The sequence below is a fragment of the Buceros rhinoceros genome, unplaced genomic scaffold, assembly GCF_000710305.1.
Source record: "Buceros rhinoceros silvestris isolate BGI_N320 unplaced genomic scaffold, ASM71030v1 scaffold17363, whole genome shotgun sequence".
Taxonomy (NCBI): Eukaryota; Metazoa; Chordata; class Aves; order Bucerotiformes; family Bucerotidae; genus Buceros; species Buceros rhinoceros.
The window spans coordinates 57,475-75,991 of NW_010403233.1; the positions used below are offsets into that span (position 1 = coordinate 57,475).

An 18,517-nucleotide genomic window follows, 5' to 3' on the forward strand; every position below is an offset into this window, starting at 1 on the left:
AATAACCTCCTGTCAGGTCTGATTGACCAGAGAAACCACCAGATGTAATCATTAGCAAGTCACGGACTCTAGCATGGGATGGCAAGCCAAAACAAAGGGAGAAAGCTGAACTGAAGGGAACTGAAAAGAACTATCAGCAGAATCATGCCCCAGCTGGTGGAGGGGCAAAACCCATCCTCAAGTCGGAGTTCTACTCTTAGCTGCACTTTTGCCTGCAGGAAACTGCTCATTCACCAGGTCAGGGGCCAGGGAAGAGATGAAATGCGGAGTGATTAGCGTTGGAGAGTGCTGCTTTCAAGGGCTCCCAGCGCTTCATAGAGGTAACAAAGCCGTGCACTAAAAGGGACAGTTCAAGATGAGGAGCCTCTCAGTCACAGCAGGAGTTTTTCAGCACAGGAAATTTGCACAGAGTTCTTCACAATACATTCACTCTTACCTTTTCTCCGAGAACAGGGAGGAACTCAGCAAGGGACTGCAAAAACAGTTATGGCCAGGACTTCTCTAGATCACACCAGCTTCTTTCTGTTTCTCACTAGCCAGTAAACGCACTCTGTGCACAGGACACAAGGACTAGACGTCACCTGAATACTTTTTTGTGTGTGCTAGCTCAAGCGAAGAGTAAATTTTACCTGTGGGGATCATTTTCACCTTACTCCACCCCTGCAAGGGACCAGACAGTCCTGAGAATATCAAGATTACTTACAGCTCATCCCAGCAAAACGGGATGCAGAATGCTGCAGAACTGAGGAAGATCTTAAGAGCACTTTACTAAGCCTTGCATTAAAAAAGACAATGTGGGGACTTACCCTTCCCCCCCTGCAATGATTTAAACTTTGTGCTCGGCTTTGGGCAGACCTGAAGGAAAAGGGAAAGCTGTGCTACTCTGCACACCACCGTGCTGGTAGGAGAAGCCCAGATTTACACCACAATGTGGCTTTCAAGGGGACAGAAATTCGCAGAAAGGCATGGGCATCTGCAGGGAAATCTTCAGCCGTTCCCTTTGGAAACACGCCTTTTCCATTTAATTTCCTGCAGAAATAAAATTAGATCCCGCTCCTTAATGCCAAAGGTTGTATATCTCAGCCGTAAGTTAATCTTGCAAACTGAAGAGCATCCTGCTGCCAGCTGCTATGAATTCGTGATTTACAACAGACCCTCGGCCTCCTCTTCATTCTTCTCATCGCTGACGACCTCTGCTGCTGCCTGCTCCTCCAACCCACAGCTCACCAGGGCAGGAGACACCCTGAGAGACACCCTGGCCTCTGCAGCGAGGAAGGCAGAGCCCAGCTGCTACATTTCTAAAGCACGTAAGGCACAGTGAGAAGGAAATGGGACCAGGAAAAAAAGGAAGACTTGAAGAAATCATCATTTCCATCACATTAGATTCTGCCTGTAGCCTCATCAGGGCTCCTCTTGCAGCTCCTCTGGTGTGGAAGGAAGCCTCTTCTCTGAAGACATTCCTCTTTGTTTGATGAGGAGGGGATGCGAGATGCTGCTGCTGACAGACTGGCACTTCAGAAGGCTGCTCCGCAGGCTGAGCAGGAGCAAGGGCTCGTCGACCCCTCCTGGCAGTGAGGACCACCGCGTGCAGAGGCTGCGTCAGGCACGTGCTCTTTAAACAGTCCCAAGGGACTCTAAGTACCGAAGCAGGTCAGCAGTTTGAACTGGCCAGTGGGAAGTCCTGACCTTGCTTATTTGACTTTTCTTTCTCTCACGCAAACATCTGGAGCTGGCAGGAGTAGCCCACTCCCAGGTCTCTGCAGGTGTGGCCTCCCCTCCAGAGTGCCTGGCACGCAGCCCACTGCCAGCCAGTGCCCTTGGGAAGCACCAACATTGCTTCAGGCACCAGCCTGTGGCCCTAGGGCATGCACAACCTTTTTGACCTCAGTGTCCTAGTCTTCCTTCCTAAACACTGGGTGTTCCTTCCTTCCTTCTGACATCCAGAGCCTCTATGAACCTATGCACCCCTGTATTTGTCTGCGGTTGCCTTTTCGGGTTGAGGTTTCTGTGGAGTCACAGAAATCCTTCCATGATAGAACCTCAGAGCAATTAACAAGCCAGCTAATTATTCCACACCACAGAGAAACTGAGTCACATATTCTATTCACACTCAGGCTGGCCTAAGTTCATTGACTTTGAGGGCCACTTTCTGCTTCTGCCACAAGAAATTACAATCAGTCCCCAGTGGAAGGATGTGACTCCTCACAGTGATAGTACGAGCACGCGGGATAGGACCCAGGAGTCTCATCACACAGCCTTGTACTTACACCAAAACAGCTATGCCTCTCCCTCCTGGGATCTAAGTAATAACATCCCTCAAAATAGCATTTCCTCACCGAGCAGACAGCTCATATGCTCCCCTTATTTGCCTCCAGGGAACCTTCCAAAAGCCCAAAGTGCCTCCAGTTAGTTGTTTAAGGACTGTGCTTAGGAGCCCTGCTTGTCCTCGGGGAAAATGAGGGCTTGTGCTCCTACAAAAAGCTGCACTCTGTTACAGTCAGAGCATGTTGTGCTTCAAGCCTAGCTCAGAGAAGGTCCTTACTGAGCACAAACAGCTGAATGCATGAAAGGCGCCCACTCCACCGCTTCCCTGGATCCGGGAAGGACTCGGGTTGCACTGCACATCCTAAGTATTGAGTTATCCAGGAACATCAGAGTAAAATAAACCAGACTGATGCAATTAAAAGGGTGTTATTCTAATGCAAGCAACTTGGTTCCCTCGGTTCTGATCTTGTTAAGTCAGAATCATACTGACACCAGGGAGGTATTAATATTTCAGTGGGAGGCACCTGCATGTTTTGGCACGTACCTGAGGAGAGGGGCAGGGCTCTACAGCGGTGTGCTGATGTGTCTGTGCGCTCCATGCCAGGCAGCAGCGTGAGACAGGGCTGTCAGCCTGCTGCACGGCAGGTGAGAAAACCTAATTATCTTTTCTTCCTTTTATTTATTTTTTTTAAACTTCTTTCTTTTCACTAGACAATGAAAAATTCCAGCACTAGAAGTCATGTAGGAGACCATTTGCATGACTTTAATTGCATAATTTTGGGTCAGGTCCTCTGCTGGGGTAAATCTGTGCGTGCTTAATGAAGGCAATTTACTGACTGACATCAGTTGAGGATACGGTCTCCTCAGGGTACACAGGCAAAAAGAAAAGGCAAAGACATTCTTATTCCTTCTGTCCCTGTGCGGGTGTCTGCCACTACACCACGTTACTCGCACAGCTGACGGTGTGAAGTTTGCCCAGGGCGAGCTGGAAAGGATGCTGCCTTTCCTTTGTACCTGGCCCCACGGCCAGAGACTGCTAAGCTCTTGCCAATATCCCCAAAGCTCTCAGTGGATCCACGTGCCTGTTCAAAGTCCCTCTCCTGGGCCTGTTTGTAAGGTAAACCCTAATGCAATGAATTTTTGTACAGGATAATAAAAGCAAATTTACGTGGCTACTACACACCAGCTGCCTACCTACACGCTGACCTTAAAAAAGCACAGGACACGCTTTATTCTCTCTAACCATTACGATGCAGAGCCTGCTCCTGCCATGTTAGGAGAATTACGCTGAGATGAATATGGTCTTGCTGAGGTGAACGCTCCAGCATCCAGATGCACAATTACCAACAGATGTATGGCTGCAGAACCCAAGAGGCTGTGCAGCGTATTGACTATTAATCAAGTCCTACTTTTAGGCCACTAACTGCACGTGGATTTGGGAAAGACATATTTCAAAAAGCTTTACTTGTCTAAAATACTCTCTCGAATCAAGCCTAAGCCTTTTTTTTTTTTTCCATTTCAAAAACCCATCTGTGCAAGCAAAACACTCTTCAGATTGTCAAACAGAAAGCAGGCAAGTCTCTCCCCACCACCCTTTCCTCCTCCCACTAACCTCACAAACACCTCCATGGGGCAACAGGGAGAAAAACCTGCCCTGCAGGTCTCTACTGTTTTGGGCTGCTATGACCGAGTGTCTGCCTGCTGCCAACAGAAAGGACCCCGCCACCACAACCAGGCGAGCAACACCCGGGGATGCACCAGCGAGGCAGCTGCCCATGCTGCCTATGGGACCTTCTCCAACAGGCACCAAACACACAGAAAGAGAGGGAACAGCAGGCACGGGGCAGCCAAATGCAGCCTGGCAATGACTTACATTCAGCCTTGGCGCAGATGAGGCAGGCAGTGGTGCAGTTAAAGAAATTCAGGATTCCTGCCACGGCCACGCTGATGTCGGTGTTGCTGGGATGGAGGTTGAGGGTGGTGAACCGCTGGAGCTGGAGCTTCAGGAACTCCTCTGGTGCCACTTTGAAGTGAGGAACCTAAGTGGGGAGGAAGGGAAAGAAAACATAATTAAAGAGGAAAAAGAAATAAAACCAAGTACATCTACCATAAATGACCTTTGGTGCAAAATGCACAGCAGGTAGAAAGTGAAATATCCCAACAAAACTGCAGAACATCACCGGAGTGAACGGAGGAGGGTGGGAGGAAAAGTATCATCTCAGCAACAAGAAGCTGTGGAAAGGAATGGATCAAGAAAAGTCTTGTTGAGCCACTCGGAAAAAGCCAATGGGGCTACAGTTACAGCACAGGAAACCATTCTGGATGAGTTCAACCTAATTAGCTTGGGCACTAATTGTAGCCAGGCCCACACTTGGTTTCAGGCTCGCTGCCTGGGTAAATCCAGGGAACGCTTTGCAGGCAGGCAGGTTGCTACACAGCCCATGCTGGCGACCCCCAGACCTTTGCCGTGTGCCTGATGGATGAAGTGCTGCAAATCCACCTCCGCCTGCAGTATCGATTTGTCGTCAGGTAATTAGGAGAGATGAAGGGAAGAACAAGACGACCCTGTGCTGGCAAGGCTCAGTAGGGAGAGAAACAGATGCAGCAGCCAGAAGCTTTGGGCTTTTTTGATCAATGGAGAGGTAAGCGGTGGCCATATGGCGGGCAAGCTCCAATGAGACCGTAACTGCTAGACCTAATAACGCTGCGCGTGTCATTAATACAGCAGAGCAGGAGGTGGGAGTGAGATGCCATTTCACAGGGAATTTGGGGAAGGGGAAGCACAGGGCAGGGAGAACAGCCCAAGGGCTCCCTCCAGGGAGGTTCTGCTGCACACCTCACAGCTCCGTGTAGAGGGAGTGGGTGGGCAGATGGATCAAACTCAACAACAGAGGAATTCAACCAAATAAAGAGAAGGAATATTGTTTTCCTTTTGCTAAGTGAATTATTTGGAAGAAATGGGAGACAGAGAAAGGGAAACATCTGCTTTCGCTTCATTAGAGGAGTGTCAAGTCTTCTTTTCCTTCATTATTAGTCCTTCCAGAAGGTATCAGCCCATGGCTCCCATGTCTTTTCTCTCGGGAAAGGCTGTTAGTAGGTAGTGATGGCTGCTTTACTGTCAGCATAAGGTTTTTGGTTAGCAATAGGAAAGTTAAAGAGTAATAAGCTGCTATCTGCCCTGATTTCACTCTGCAGCCCTCATCACGGGCTCCGTTAACAGGACGAGAGACAAACTGTAAGCGAAAGGCAAATTCCTTTAACCAGAGCAGGCAGGGCAGCTCCAGGACAAGCCTGCTGATCACTGTGGGGACCCAGACAGAGCCTGAGACTTGCAGCAACAGCCCCTGCCAGAGAAAAGAGAGATGCAGACAGAGGTGAAGGCAGCCGCCACCACCGCAGCCCCTGCAAGCGGCCAGAGCTGATCACGGCCCTGGTTCAGAGCTCACGTTCAGACCTAAAGCCCTCCTCTGCGTTCCAAGAACTCTGCCCCAGTAGAGCATCCCTTTCGAGACAGGAGAGAAGGGAATCTTGAGGCACTGGAGAGGTAGCGCACCAGGTACAGGCTCATCCCCCAGCTTTACCACAGGTGAATATCAGGCCAGTCACTCCACCGCCTGGTGCCTCGGGGGTAAAACAGGGACACTTTCCTTCACCTGACGGAAGGCTGTAAGTACAATGGCTGTGGCTGGGTTACTGTATCGTGTTCAACACAGCGGCACCAGCTAACGCTACTGCGATATAAATCACAGAGAGTTACTGCAAGTTGACATCACTAGGAGGGCAGCCAAGATCAAACTTGAGAATCAAATATCTTAGATGTGCACTAGCACTCACCTTTCATTTCTGAAAAAAAAATGAAGAGACTTCTTTGATCAGAGACTCAGACTGAATACGAATTTCAGGGGAAAACCACTTGCAATCTGTTACTTCAGGGCTGCTTTTGCCTGGGATGGAGCACATGTCTGGGACATTTAACTGGAGAAAGCACAACAAAAGACTCTCGAGAGACCCATCCTGCTGCAGCCCAAAGCACTAGGTCTAAAAGATCTCTTCAACACTTCTGATTCTCAGGGAACAAAAAGCAGTAGCCACTTGTGAACGCAAGTTATTTACAGTGTTCAGTTCCAGGCACTCCCTTCCCTGGAGACTGGGCTCCAGAGAGAGACCACTAAATGGCAGAGAGATGTTATCTGGCTTTAAAGGGATGAACTATGAGAAGAGAACTCAATTTCTTTAGCCGTGAGCAGAGCCAGATCAGTGTAAGATGGTTCGAGGATTATAAAATATTAAATCACGCACATAGTTTGGACACAGATAAAAAGGGTTTGCAGTGATGGAGCAGCAGTGAACAGAAAGGGGTGCAGCTTTTCATGTATGTGCACAAAGTAATGTCACACTCAGGTGTTTTGGCTGGGATTTGCATCTACCAGGGGGAGCTGAGGTTTTTGCACCCCCGGTCAGCAGGGACACAGTTCACATCAGTGTTGCATGGGAAGGAAGGTAAGTAAACGGTGATACAGATGAAAACAAGGACAAGGCAGGTACAAAAGAGAAAGAAAATGGAAAAGGAAGACGCTGCAAGAATATGTGCATTAGGAGAAAGGACGATAAACCAGGCTGACAACCCTGCTCATTAGAAGCCATGGCAGAGCACGGGAAGGACAGTACAGTGGCTAAGATGACTACAGCAAGTTTGCCAAGGATGCCCCAGAGTACCACGGGCAGGTACCTCACCGCTCCTGTCTGATGGAGGTGATGGCCCTGCTCTGCCTCGCAGCTGGGACATGAGGACAGAATACGCTGTAGATGATGGGGCATGTGGACATCAGCTGGAGAGGGTTTGGGGAGCTGCGTGGAAAGGTGTGTGTATGCAGAAACGATGACTGCGAAAGAGAGCAGCAGACTTGAACAAGAACTGCAGGAGGCAGCCCCAGGCATGGGAGGAGGCAGCATCAGGCAGAGCTGGAAGCTGCAGCCAGCTGTGCTGCTGCAGCTGAGACTTGGTGTAGATGTGACTGTCTCAGACGAAACCCTTCAAGGCTGCAGAAAGTCCTTCTGCAAGGGATCTGCACAGAAGGCATTGCTGCTCGGTACAGTGGGGAATTAAAAACCTAATCCATACTTACTGAATCACCAGCAACACGCTGCGTTCCCAGGGAGCTCGGGCACCAGACAGCAGCCAGCGGGAAGCACTGCTGTGACCAGAGCCCACCGAGAGCATTGTCAGTTCAAAGGACAACGGGCAGGAGGTGGGGCTGGGGATCTCTGCAGTGGCTCTCACCCCTGGTGGGTGATTCCACTTTCGCCCCAGGGCTGCCGTGCAACACTGGGAGGAAGGAGCCAGGGCTCCTGCTTTACCCTCTTAGACCTGGGCAGCTGCTGGGCATGAGGGCATTGGGGTCAAGTTCATCAGTGCAAGGGCACGGAACGGTACTTCAACATGGAACTTTTCCACTTACCTCTTTCTCCCCACAGATATTGCTGATAATAGAGCTCGAGGCTGGGCTTGAGGAAGGTCCCAGGACACCTACCACCCCTTTTGGGAGAATCTGGCACACTGTGGGCACCAGAAAGAGGAAACATGTATTAGACATCATCCTTTTTTCCAGCAACCAGTCATGCTTACAATACTTGCTGCGCCTTACTAAGGACATGGTATCATCTGCTTCCCACAACATCCTCCCTGCCATTTATGTCCCCCCAAAGCCCTCTATTCCCTCTGAAGCACACCCACCTCTCTGTCCTTCCAGGCCTTTCTAAATTCCACCTGAACTCTCCCCAAAGCCCCGGTATTTCTAATCTCTGACTCACAACTGGGGTCTCTTTCTTACAACATCCCTTTTTGGCCCCATCTTCTTCTCCAGTGTAAAACATAACTAAACTTTATGGAAGATGCTAAAGACGGCAGTGACCTAGCTTCAAAGCATCATCTAGCAGCAAACAAACTTGTATGAATCTCTGTTCTTATCCTCTGCAGAGCTCAGTGCTACTAATAAGGATCCTATTACTGTTTTTCATTTGTTGTTTTTTCTGGCAGTAGTTAATCTTCTGGCTTCATGCCACCAAGGTTAGCAGAACAATAAAAAGACCCTGAGAAATGAAGAAGTTAAATCTCTTCCCTCAAGCTTGCCGGGTTAAACTGCAACCTTTTGTCCTTTTAATTCACAACACAAATTTAGCTGCATGGCACTGCCAGGACTATCCCAGCTGGTATCACCTCCCCACTGCCATCCCAATCAACCCCGTCGCTCAGAAATGCTCCTCCAGAAAAGCTTGCATAAGGCAAAGCCTCATGAACAGAAGGCGAGAGCCCCTCACGCCTAAATCCACAAACTCTGAAAGGCCTGTCTGAACACGTGCTGGCCACGGCTTATTCCGAAATAGCAGACCTGCCTCAGCATCGCACGCACTCAGCTCCTTCCTCCCCAGACAGACAAAGCTGCTTTTGCTCAAGTGGCATCAAATGACGCTTTCTGAAGAAGGGGACAAAGCAGGCTCTGCAACTACTTACTAGTTCTGGCAAGAGAAAGCTCACGACGCTTTCACATGTGAAAACTGAACTCCCGTATCCCCGAGCTGAGATTTTAAAGATAGTGCCTCTTCAGTGTCAAACGGCTGGTCTCTTCCACAGCCCTGCCTTACCTGTCAGAGCAACTTCTGCGATGGTTGTAAAAAGTTACCTGGATTCAGCGGTTGTAAAAGGGACCTAGAAAAATTCACACCAGGACATATTTTTTGTAGTGAAAGGAATTAATCAAAACTGTCAAGCTACAGGTCAGAGCAGGTTTTTTATCAACTTCAAGTCTTTAAATCAAGACTTGAGATGAAACAAGAGCCTATACCGTGCTTGGGGTTTGTTTAGAACAGCCAGCTAAGGGACTGAGCGCAGCATTCAGCAAGCGAATGCCTACAGTCCATTTTCTGATTGCTCTGACTTCTTACAGAAAGTGCTGATGACATGCAAACATCTTCTCTTGGGTTTTTCTTCCTTCCATGCTCTCTCACCCTCAACCATCTCAATCTGCTACAGAATGAGCGATAATTTTCTGCAGCATCGTCAAAGGAAGGCAGTACTTGCTTCTCCTCTGTGCTTAAAAATTTACAGGCACTTATACCTCTTCAGAAGATCCTTTTAAATAAGAGCACCAGCAATTTGAAAACCCTGCATGTCTCAGTGGCACTCATCAGTCCCTCTCAGCTGCAGCAAGCCCTCTGAGTGCTCTGCAGCTCAGCATCTAGAAGGAAGGAGCTGCTCCAAGTCCTCTTTATCCACAGGTCTGAGGGCAAACGTCCTGGGGAGAATTTTTGGTGTGCATGCAGGGGAAAGATGAGTGAGCACTTTCCTTCTCCTCTCTGGTAAAAAGGGGGTTAAGTAGTCACAGCAACTGAGTTGCAACCATTGTCAGAAGAAAAAGACCTGGCTTGTCACCCCCAGGATGAAACATCCAGTAAAATTAAGGAAAATGAAGACAAAGTGGAGGTGCCACAGGCAAAGGTTTTGACCACACCTGGGAAGCTGCTTCTCTTGTAATCCAGACACATTTCCTACTGCAGAGCATTCCCTGACGCAGTTAGTCTCTACAGGGTGAAAAGGCTCAGCCCTGCTACCACTGTGGGCACTGCGGATTCAGACTGGCACTTGCAGGGATGCGGAAGCATCAGCCCTGTACCAAAAATTCATCCCTGCTAACCACACAGACTATAACCACAGGTACTGGCATAGCCCCTGCCACTCAAATCTCGACAGACTTCAACACAAGGGCCCATGTAAGCTATATACCACGCTGGACACATTTTGGATTGGTGCTAACCCGGTTACCTCTGCCCAACGTCCAATTTTTATAATTTTTAGAATTCAGTACCTCAGTAAATACAGGACATTGAAAAGACATCACGTAAAAAAACAGTTTTTCATGAGATGGGACGTGGATACTGCTGATCATTCTTGACCTGAAGGCCTTTTTATAGACTCTTGCATTATATATGTACGTACACCCACTTGGCGATGGTCAGACAGTGCTTTTCTCTTCCTGGGATCTCAGGGCACTTGGCAAACACATCCTGAAACTCTCTGTGAAAGTGCTCCGGTGAGAGCATCCACCCAGAGCCAGAACACAGCTTCTCTTTCACTGCATGCAGATACCCGATACAGGGGTGTCCAACAGCATGCAACGAGGAGTCCTGCCTCTAACTGAAAATAAATGAGCAGGGAAGGTATCAATTACCTCAACATTAGCATGATTGCAAAACATACCAGAGGATCTTCAATGACAGGGACTGGTCAGGATGACATTCTCACGCAAAAACCACCAAGCGCACAGACCGACAGCGTTACAGAGAATGCATCCTGCACCGTGGCTCTGAGACCGCTCCCTGCAGCATTTTGTGCTCCCTTTTGTGTCTTAATGTGAACCTGCAACCAGAGCAGGCTTGAGCGTGAAATCCAACAGGATCTCAAAAATGGAGGGACAGTTAAAAGCACATCTGAGCCAATGGCACTGAAAGGACGTATCAGGCACTTCGAAATACTGGTGTGAATAAATAAAAATTAAAAATCCTCCAGTTGCTCATGCAGTCTGACTGCTGACCTGCCCCGAAATGTTTGGATTAACAACAGAAAGAAGCTTAAAAGACTGATGAGACGAGAGGGAACAGGGTGACATGTACAAAATCTGTCCCTCCCTGGACATCAAAAGGAATAAAGTGTTCTAGATAAAGACATGATTAAACAAATCATTTTGGATCTCCATAAAAGGAGCCAAAACATCAAACACAAAGGGAGAACAGGCTTTACTTATCCTGGCAAAAAAAGCTCTATCCATAACCTTCCACTGCAAACTCATTTCAGAACACAGGCCTTAACAGATGCTGCATACAAGAACAGTCAATGTTTGTCTTCCTTCATATATAAAGCTGAAACAGCAAACCATGCAGGAATGTGATTAAGACTGACTCATATTTTACCTGTTACAGCAATTGTAATTTTGTGGGCCCCTAACAGTAAGATGCCTGAGTCAGACAGGAGGAAAACGGAAAGAAAAAAAAAGCTCAACAATAACATTAAAACTAACTCTCAAACAGTGTTTCTTCTCTTGAAGCACTAATTGTACAGGGAATATCACGGATGGGGTGTAATCACAGCACTCCTAGATCAGTCAGCTACGCGTGCTGGCTGTGATATTTAAGGGTGATTCAAAGGGCATGAAATTCGAGAACAGTATTAAACAGATGTATAACAGCTTTGCAGTCATAGGTTAAAACATCTAAACTGCTTTTATTAATATGACGTGTGATAACAAATATCAGCGCCATATTAAAGCTGAGAAGTCAGATACGCGAAAGCCATGAAAGCCTTGAAATTTAAGATAAAGGATCTGATTCCCCTCTACTACCAGCATAAATGATGAATAGCTTCAGTGACATTAATAGCAGAGCCATGCAGAATCCAGATTTTTCCTTTTGTAAGAAATGCTTCAAGATATTTTTCACTCTGAAAAGGCAAATAACATATTGCAAAATTATGTGAATACTCACTTCACCAAAGTCAAATTGGTTTGCTCTGATTTCTACTTTTTACATTCTCTAAGTCAAAGTAAAGAAAGCAAAGAGAATCACCCCAGGGTGAAAATCTGACATGGAAGATTGTCTCTCCCTCATTTATCCCACTTCCACATTCTCCCTAAACACCCCACTTGCTGAAATCAACAACTTCTTGCATAATACTTCAGCAAATTAGTATTCTTCTGCTTGAAAAACATTCCAACAGATTAATTTCCAAGCAGTGTTAAAAGGTGCAAGTGAGAAAGAATCACAGAATCATCTAGTTGGAAAAGACCTTTAAGATCATCGAGTCCAACCACACACAACCGTACCACAGCTCAGGTCCCTTGGAAATCGAGCCTGGTTCCCGGGCTAAGGGAAAGAACAGAAACCCTGCTGCACGCACAAGATTCTTAAGAAAGGAAGAAGAATGAAACTAAAAATGCTCCTGGGTCTTTCAAAGACTGAAGGCTCAGGCGTATAAGCCATCTTCTCCTTCCCTAGGAGGCTCACTGGGAGGTTTGGGATACTTTTGGGGACAAACTGGGAATGCAATTGGAAAGCCAGGCAGTCCCCATCCCTTCTGCATGGCCTGGCCATGGAAACTGGGTTCACCCTACTGCTGTGCCAAGTGAGGGGGAAGCAGGATGCTCACAGTAACAAAGAGACGGGAAAGACCACGAAAAAGTTAAAAGAGAGGAGGCATCCGAAAAGGTGGAGCACTGCCATTTTAAACGGTTCCTGTGATGCTGCGTGTGATGATCTTAATCCAGGCTGTCTCATGGGTGACGGGGTCTATAAATAGACATACAGGTACTTGCTGAAATGCGCTTTATTAACTGAACACTTCTATAAATAAGGCAAATGCTAATTCAGGAATTGAAGGCGAGATCTGCCGATCTTGCAGGCCCATTGAGCCCTTTCCGCCAGGTACCCAGAGACCTGCTCCTGCGCAGCGCTGGCTCCACAGCCCCCGGGGGCCCCCAGGCACAGGGATGCTCAGCACCCGCACAACGAACACCAAAGCTGTGTGAGAAACCAGAACTGCTCTAGACCACAACAGAGTACCACTCCTGCACAGCGCACAGGCTTGGAACAGAGAACCACTGGGAAATGAGACTAAAATTCCTGTTATTTAAAATGATTTCTCCAGCTTTTTCAAGCCAACTTGTAATAAAAAATTGTAGTCCTCCCTCGAACTCTAAAGGTCATCGTAAAATGATTCTAAAGGGAAGGTACCCTATTCCAAAGGGTTTTCCCTCTTACAGGAAGAAGCTATTATAGATCATTTCCGTTTCTTTCAGTCGGGCTCCTGAGAGGTCTCTGGGACACTGACCATTATTTTTTTTATATATCACCACAGAGCTGACGTGCCAGGCGTCTAGAGGAACAGCTATAGCAGAGACGTGCTTGCATTAGAAGACTCCAAAGCAACATGGGAAGTACACTGCTCTTTCAAAATCAGCTCTTTTTAATCCACATGATTTTAAACATCACTTGAAAACTCCACTTTGCGCAAACAAAACCACTGCCAATCTAAAGCACTGGAAGATCTATCATGTTTGCTGACACACGGCGTTCCATGGGGTTTTAAAAATAACTTAATTGCACCGAACTTGCCCAGACTCTCTTATTTGCCCACCATTAAGTACTTCACAAAGGAGCACTGCCTCCTGTATTGGCATACAGATTAAAGAAAATAACTTGCCCCAAGATGCTGAGCTGAATGGTGGTAAAGCTTATTGGGGACCCAGATCCTCTCAGTCTACACCAGGGCTCACCTCGCAACACCACGCTTAGACCCTCATGTGAAAACTGCTCTCAGCGCTCGCTCTCCGAGCCTAACCTCCCCGCGTGCTCGGTACCCCTGCAGTGGATGCCCCCAGCAGGGCCAGTCCTTCCAAGTGAACGGCTGGTGCTGAACGCAGCACGCGCACTGATAAAGGTCCCATGCACCCCCCGAGGGGATGCTGCACCCGCATCCAGACTGCGCCAAACCCCTGCACCAAGCCAGCCTGGGCCTGGGCAGGCAGGGCAGGTCTGGGGCTTTGCAGAGACCCACTGTCATGCTAGCACGTGTTGATCCCTGAAGTGTTGACAGAGGAGCTTTTTACCCTGTGTATCCCCCTGACTATCACACGATTATCCTCTGCAGCAAGTGCAGTGTGCCAGGCACCTCCTGTGAGCTGACAGAGAGAATAACTGGGGAAGGACCAGCTACGTGAAGGGCTACTTACTGGTTTCTGCCGTCTCATACTCGCTGTCTCGCAGCAGCTCAAAAATGTCCACTTCCACTTTGGCTTTCCCCGCCCGCTCAGGCGCGCGGTTGATGCGGTTCTTGGCCAGGGTGATGGAGAGCCTCTCCCCTCTGCTGCACTCCATGGGGTCATCCAGGATGGCAGCTGCAGGAGCAAAGGCATTGGCAGCAGTTAGGCTTGGCAGGGACCTGGCTGGGGTCCATGCACCTCCGCATCCCCCCTGTTCCCAGCACCCTTTCGGGATCTCCACTGCCATTCAAGCAGCTGCCACATTGTCACTTGTGCTCCTGCCACCACTATTGTTAGTGCATCCTGCCTTTCCCGCCACTTCGCCCACCTGCCAGGTCTTGCCAGACACGTGGCCATGCACCTCCGCATCCCCCCTGTTCCCAGCACCCTTTCGGGATCTCCACTGCCATTCAAGCAGCTGCCACTTGTGCTCCTGCCACCACTATTGTTAGTGCATCCTGCCTTTCCCGCCACTTCGCCCACCTGCCAGGTCTTGCCAGACACGTGGGTGGCGAAATCTCTGCAGCATCGGCTGCATTAGCTGCTGGCGTGCTGTAGCACGACACGGCCGCCCACGCTGCCGGGTGCTGGCAGTGCCCAGCACCCACTGCAGCACGGGCATCGCCTGCCTGCCTTGAGTGCTCCTCGAGAGAGACATCCAGCTGTGCAGACCCAGGCAGCCCAGATCCAGGCACTGCCTCCCATCCCAGCACAGAAGAACGACTCCAGACAGCTTCGATCCGCTTGTCTGGGAAAGCATTGGTATGGTGCTGATAGCTGGAATATTTCAAGAAGCATGTGGGCAGCCGTGGGTGGGAAGGGACAAATATTTTTCAAACAGAAAGCACTTGACTCTTGAACTCAGCTCCTGGGCCTGCCCACTCAAATCTGTGTCAGGCAGAAGGATACAGTGTGGGGTATTATTTTTATTTTCTTGATGGAAAGCAGAAAGAAATTGGAGTCAGGCAATAATCACAGCATTTCGTTACGAGCTGGCAGAATTTCCGCACCCCAGTGGGTGTATCCTTGCTAATAGGAGTCTCCCCAGGATGCAGCTGCTGAGTAGTACCTGGGGAAAAGCAGCATTGTTATTTGTTGCGTATATCAGACACCACACTGCACTGCACTTCAGGGCTCTTTTGCCAGCACTGTTGTGCTGGCCCCAGCGGGATCTCCTCTCTCAGGACAAAGCTGCAGAGCACCTCTGCTTCTCAGTCCTGCCCAAAGCCCCCAGCTGTCCAAGGTAACTAAATGCCAAATACAGTGGTGAAGCAAAGGTGGTCCACACCAGCCTGATTTACTTGGTATCCAGATGATACCTGCTCCAAAACTCCTTCTCTTCCTACTTTTCCCCAGTTTTATGGGAGGTAAACTGAGCTGAGTACTGATAAAGAAATACAGAGCAATACTTCTTGTACGATGTGCACAGATGTCTCGTGAACATTCCCAGTCCTTCAGGCAACACCATCTCCTCTGCTTCGCTAACACACAAGCACCATCATTATCTGCAAAGCTAGGGCAGTTAATCTTCATCTCATTATGCCAGAAAAAAAGGTTGTGCTTTCCTCCAAGGCCAGGAGCACGGATCACAGGTTTTTTTAGACAACGATATGGCTGGTGACTGCTCTTAATTACAGAGAAGCTGGGAGATTAAATTGCCCCAGCAAGAAGTTTGCTCCACTCCCCACGTCTCTAGGAAAGCAGCAGAGAAGTAAGTTCTCTTACATAAAACTGTCTGCAGTGTAAACTTTTCACCACAGCCCCATTTCCAGGATAGGGTAAAGCAATGTACTGAATCTGATCTACACCACAAAATGCTGCTCACTTTCCACGCTGACACAGTAAAATTAAAGATCAATGGTGAGAGAGTGTATGTCAGCATTCTTAGCTTCATTATTTTCTAATTTAAAACTCCAAAATCACTAAACCGGACAACATTTTAAAGCGTTTTCTTCAACTGACATTTTTCAAACAAAATTCACTTCCACTAACTTATTTTTAAAATGTATTTAACTACACAAGAGACAAACCCAAAGCATTTAAAATCATTTCCTCAGGTCACCTAGGCACAAATATTTTCTCTGCCTATTCAGGATGGGATTTTCCATTTTTGTTTTTAGAGACCTTGAATACTTCCCTACAGCTAAGAGGAAAAAACCGAATCAAACCCTCTTCCCTACTCAGCTCTGACTGAGACTGGACTTTGCAGCCCACCTTGGGAGCAAACACCTGCGGAAGGGGAAAGTGCTCACAGCAAGTGTCAGGTTTTGGAAAAGAAAGGGCACAGCCAGCCCGTCTGAACCCTGGGACAGAGGGGACAGTGGCACTCCCCCAGCCACTAATCAACCCACGTTACGGCTTCCTAGCTCCCTGCGGGGCTTGGGATAGAAAACTAGTGAAATTTGTTCAGTTGCATTTTGGGAGACTTGTTAGTTTCACCAAATATTAAAGAGCCCAGCCACTAATCAACCCATGTTACGGCTTCCTAGCTCCCTCCGGGGCTTGGGATAGAAAACCAGTGAAATTTGTTCAGTTGCATTTTGGGAGACTTGTTAGTTTCACCAAATATTAAACCAGCCCCCAGAAAGGACTAGGTAATGAGGTTGAAGTAATCTTTATTTATTGAAGCTAGCAGATGAAAAAGGTCATTTAATGTTAAAAAAAGGGTTAGTTTTAAAACTTCATGTCTTGGGACACAGTGCCAAAGCTCATCTGATAGTGGCGTCATTAAGTACGAACGAAAAACGTTACAGAAATTCCCTTTCATCTGTCCCTGTCTGTCTATTAAATGTGGGAAGATGCATCAAGTAAATCTTTAATCCTGAAAACTTACATCAAAGTCTCAAACTTTGTTTGCCTCAAAAAGCACCTTCGCTGTCATACTGAAGGTCTCCAATCCAGCCTGCCTTCTGGATGAATTAGGAGAGAAGTATTTCGGAGGGAGTCAGGAGCACCCGTGTCTGTGATGCCCGACTGAGGGCTGCTTTGGATTTCACAGCGCCTGAGAGCCGACCAGCTCCAAGGGAAGCCCGTGAGGACTGGCAGCGGCTGAGCTTTTCTCAGGAAGAACTGGCTGGAAATATCTTTTCCCATGGGATGTTCCAGTCTTTACTGATAAACATCCTTAATATAGTAATAACTGGGTTTTTATTCGACATCACCAGGTTTTCAAATACAAATTCCAAATGCGACACTCGGAGTTAATGATTTAACAGCAAGAACTAGAAAAAGTTATTGATGATAGCAAAAAACCACAATGGTGTGTCAGTGCCCCCTGAGAAGAACATATTTCAATAACTTTCCTACACATCATCCTCGCGTCAGTTATTTCCCAGCCCTCAGTGGGGGCAGACACGATGCAGGGCAGGGAGGCAGGAGTCGGTGCTCTCCGATGAGACACGTGTGATGCACGCATGCAACGTGTGCTAGCACACACGTGGTCCAAGCCCAAGATATTCCAGGATATAGTGTATAGGATATCTGCGAGTGCCTTTTCCAGACAGGAGCTGGACAAGGGGCTCCCCAGAGATGTGGGTCCCTTGAACTCCCTCAGCCCTGGCCCCACAGCACGTGCAGACGTGGCTGCCCCACGCAGAGGGACAGCCAGGGGCGCATGCAACGTGTGCTAGCACACACGTGGTCCAAGCCCAAGATATTCCAGGATATAGTGTATAGGATATCTGCGAGTGCCTTTTCCAGACAGGAGCTGGACAAGGGGCTCCCCAGAGATGTGGGTCCCTTGAACTCCCTCAGCCCTGGCCCCACAGCACGTGCAGACGTGGCTGCCCCACGCAGAGGGACAGCCAGGGGCGAGGCGCCTGGCTGCAGCATTTTCACTCCACTCAAGCAGAGCACAGCCACTGCAGCATGAAAGGCAAATGCTCAAACTCTTCTGACTTTTCCCCTCTTACTCTGCAGGAACTTCTTCAGGAGGATGAAAGACATTCAATTCTCACCCCAAATGGGAAAGTCCTACTGCTTTTCCCCAAACAGCGAACAGGGGACAGGCGGTGCTGTCAGCTTGCGTGCAATGGAGGCAGCTCTCTTCCTGGAGCTGGGCTGAGACACAGCAACTCATCCTATTAAGTGCACCAGGCAGCAGACAGCACTGAAATTTAATCCTTTCCACCCTCAGCTGGGTTTCAACCACGGCTAAAGAAGCAGAAAGCCTCTGTTCTTCCATTCCCCCAAGCCATGCAGCTCCCCAGAGTGCCACCCGCCACCAGCCAGATTCACAACATATGCACTCTGACAAGCTTAATACAACTGCAAGTTTTACTACATATCACTACTTAATTCACGATCCAACCCAGATCTAATGAAGTAGCATTTTTATAACAATAGCAGGGAACAGATGTTACCAGGAGGTTTATACACTGCTATGACAAACAGTGTTCAGCTAACCTTTCCCTGTTAACTTTATCAAGCATTGCTAGATTTTCTCA

General features: G+C 48.3%; 1 protein-coding gene across 1 annotated transcript in view; it reads right to left on the minus strand.

Moving 5' to 3' along the window:
• The window catches only part of LOC104490629 (glutamate receptor ionotropic, kainate 4), a 71,475-nt gene extending 56,781 nt beyond the window's left edge, over positions 1-14,694 (minus strand). Inside the window, exons 1-4 of the mRNA XM_010132940.1 lie at positions 14,556-14,694; positions 14,043-14,207; positions 7,725-7,822; positions 4,139-4,304 (exon numbers count right to left, since the gene is read on the minus strand). Coding sequence (XP_010131242.1) covers positions 4,139-4,304; positions 7,725-7,822; positions 14,043-14,207; positions 14,556-14,694 — 568 coding nt within the window. The remainder of the gene's footprint in view (positions 1-4,138; positions 4,305-7,724; positions 7,823-14,042; positions 14,208-14,555) is intronic.
• Between the last annotated feature and the right edge of the window lie 3,823 nt (positions 14,695-18,517).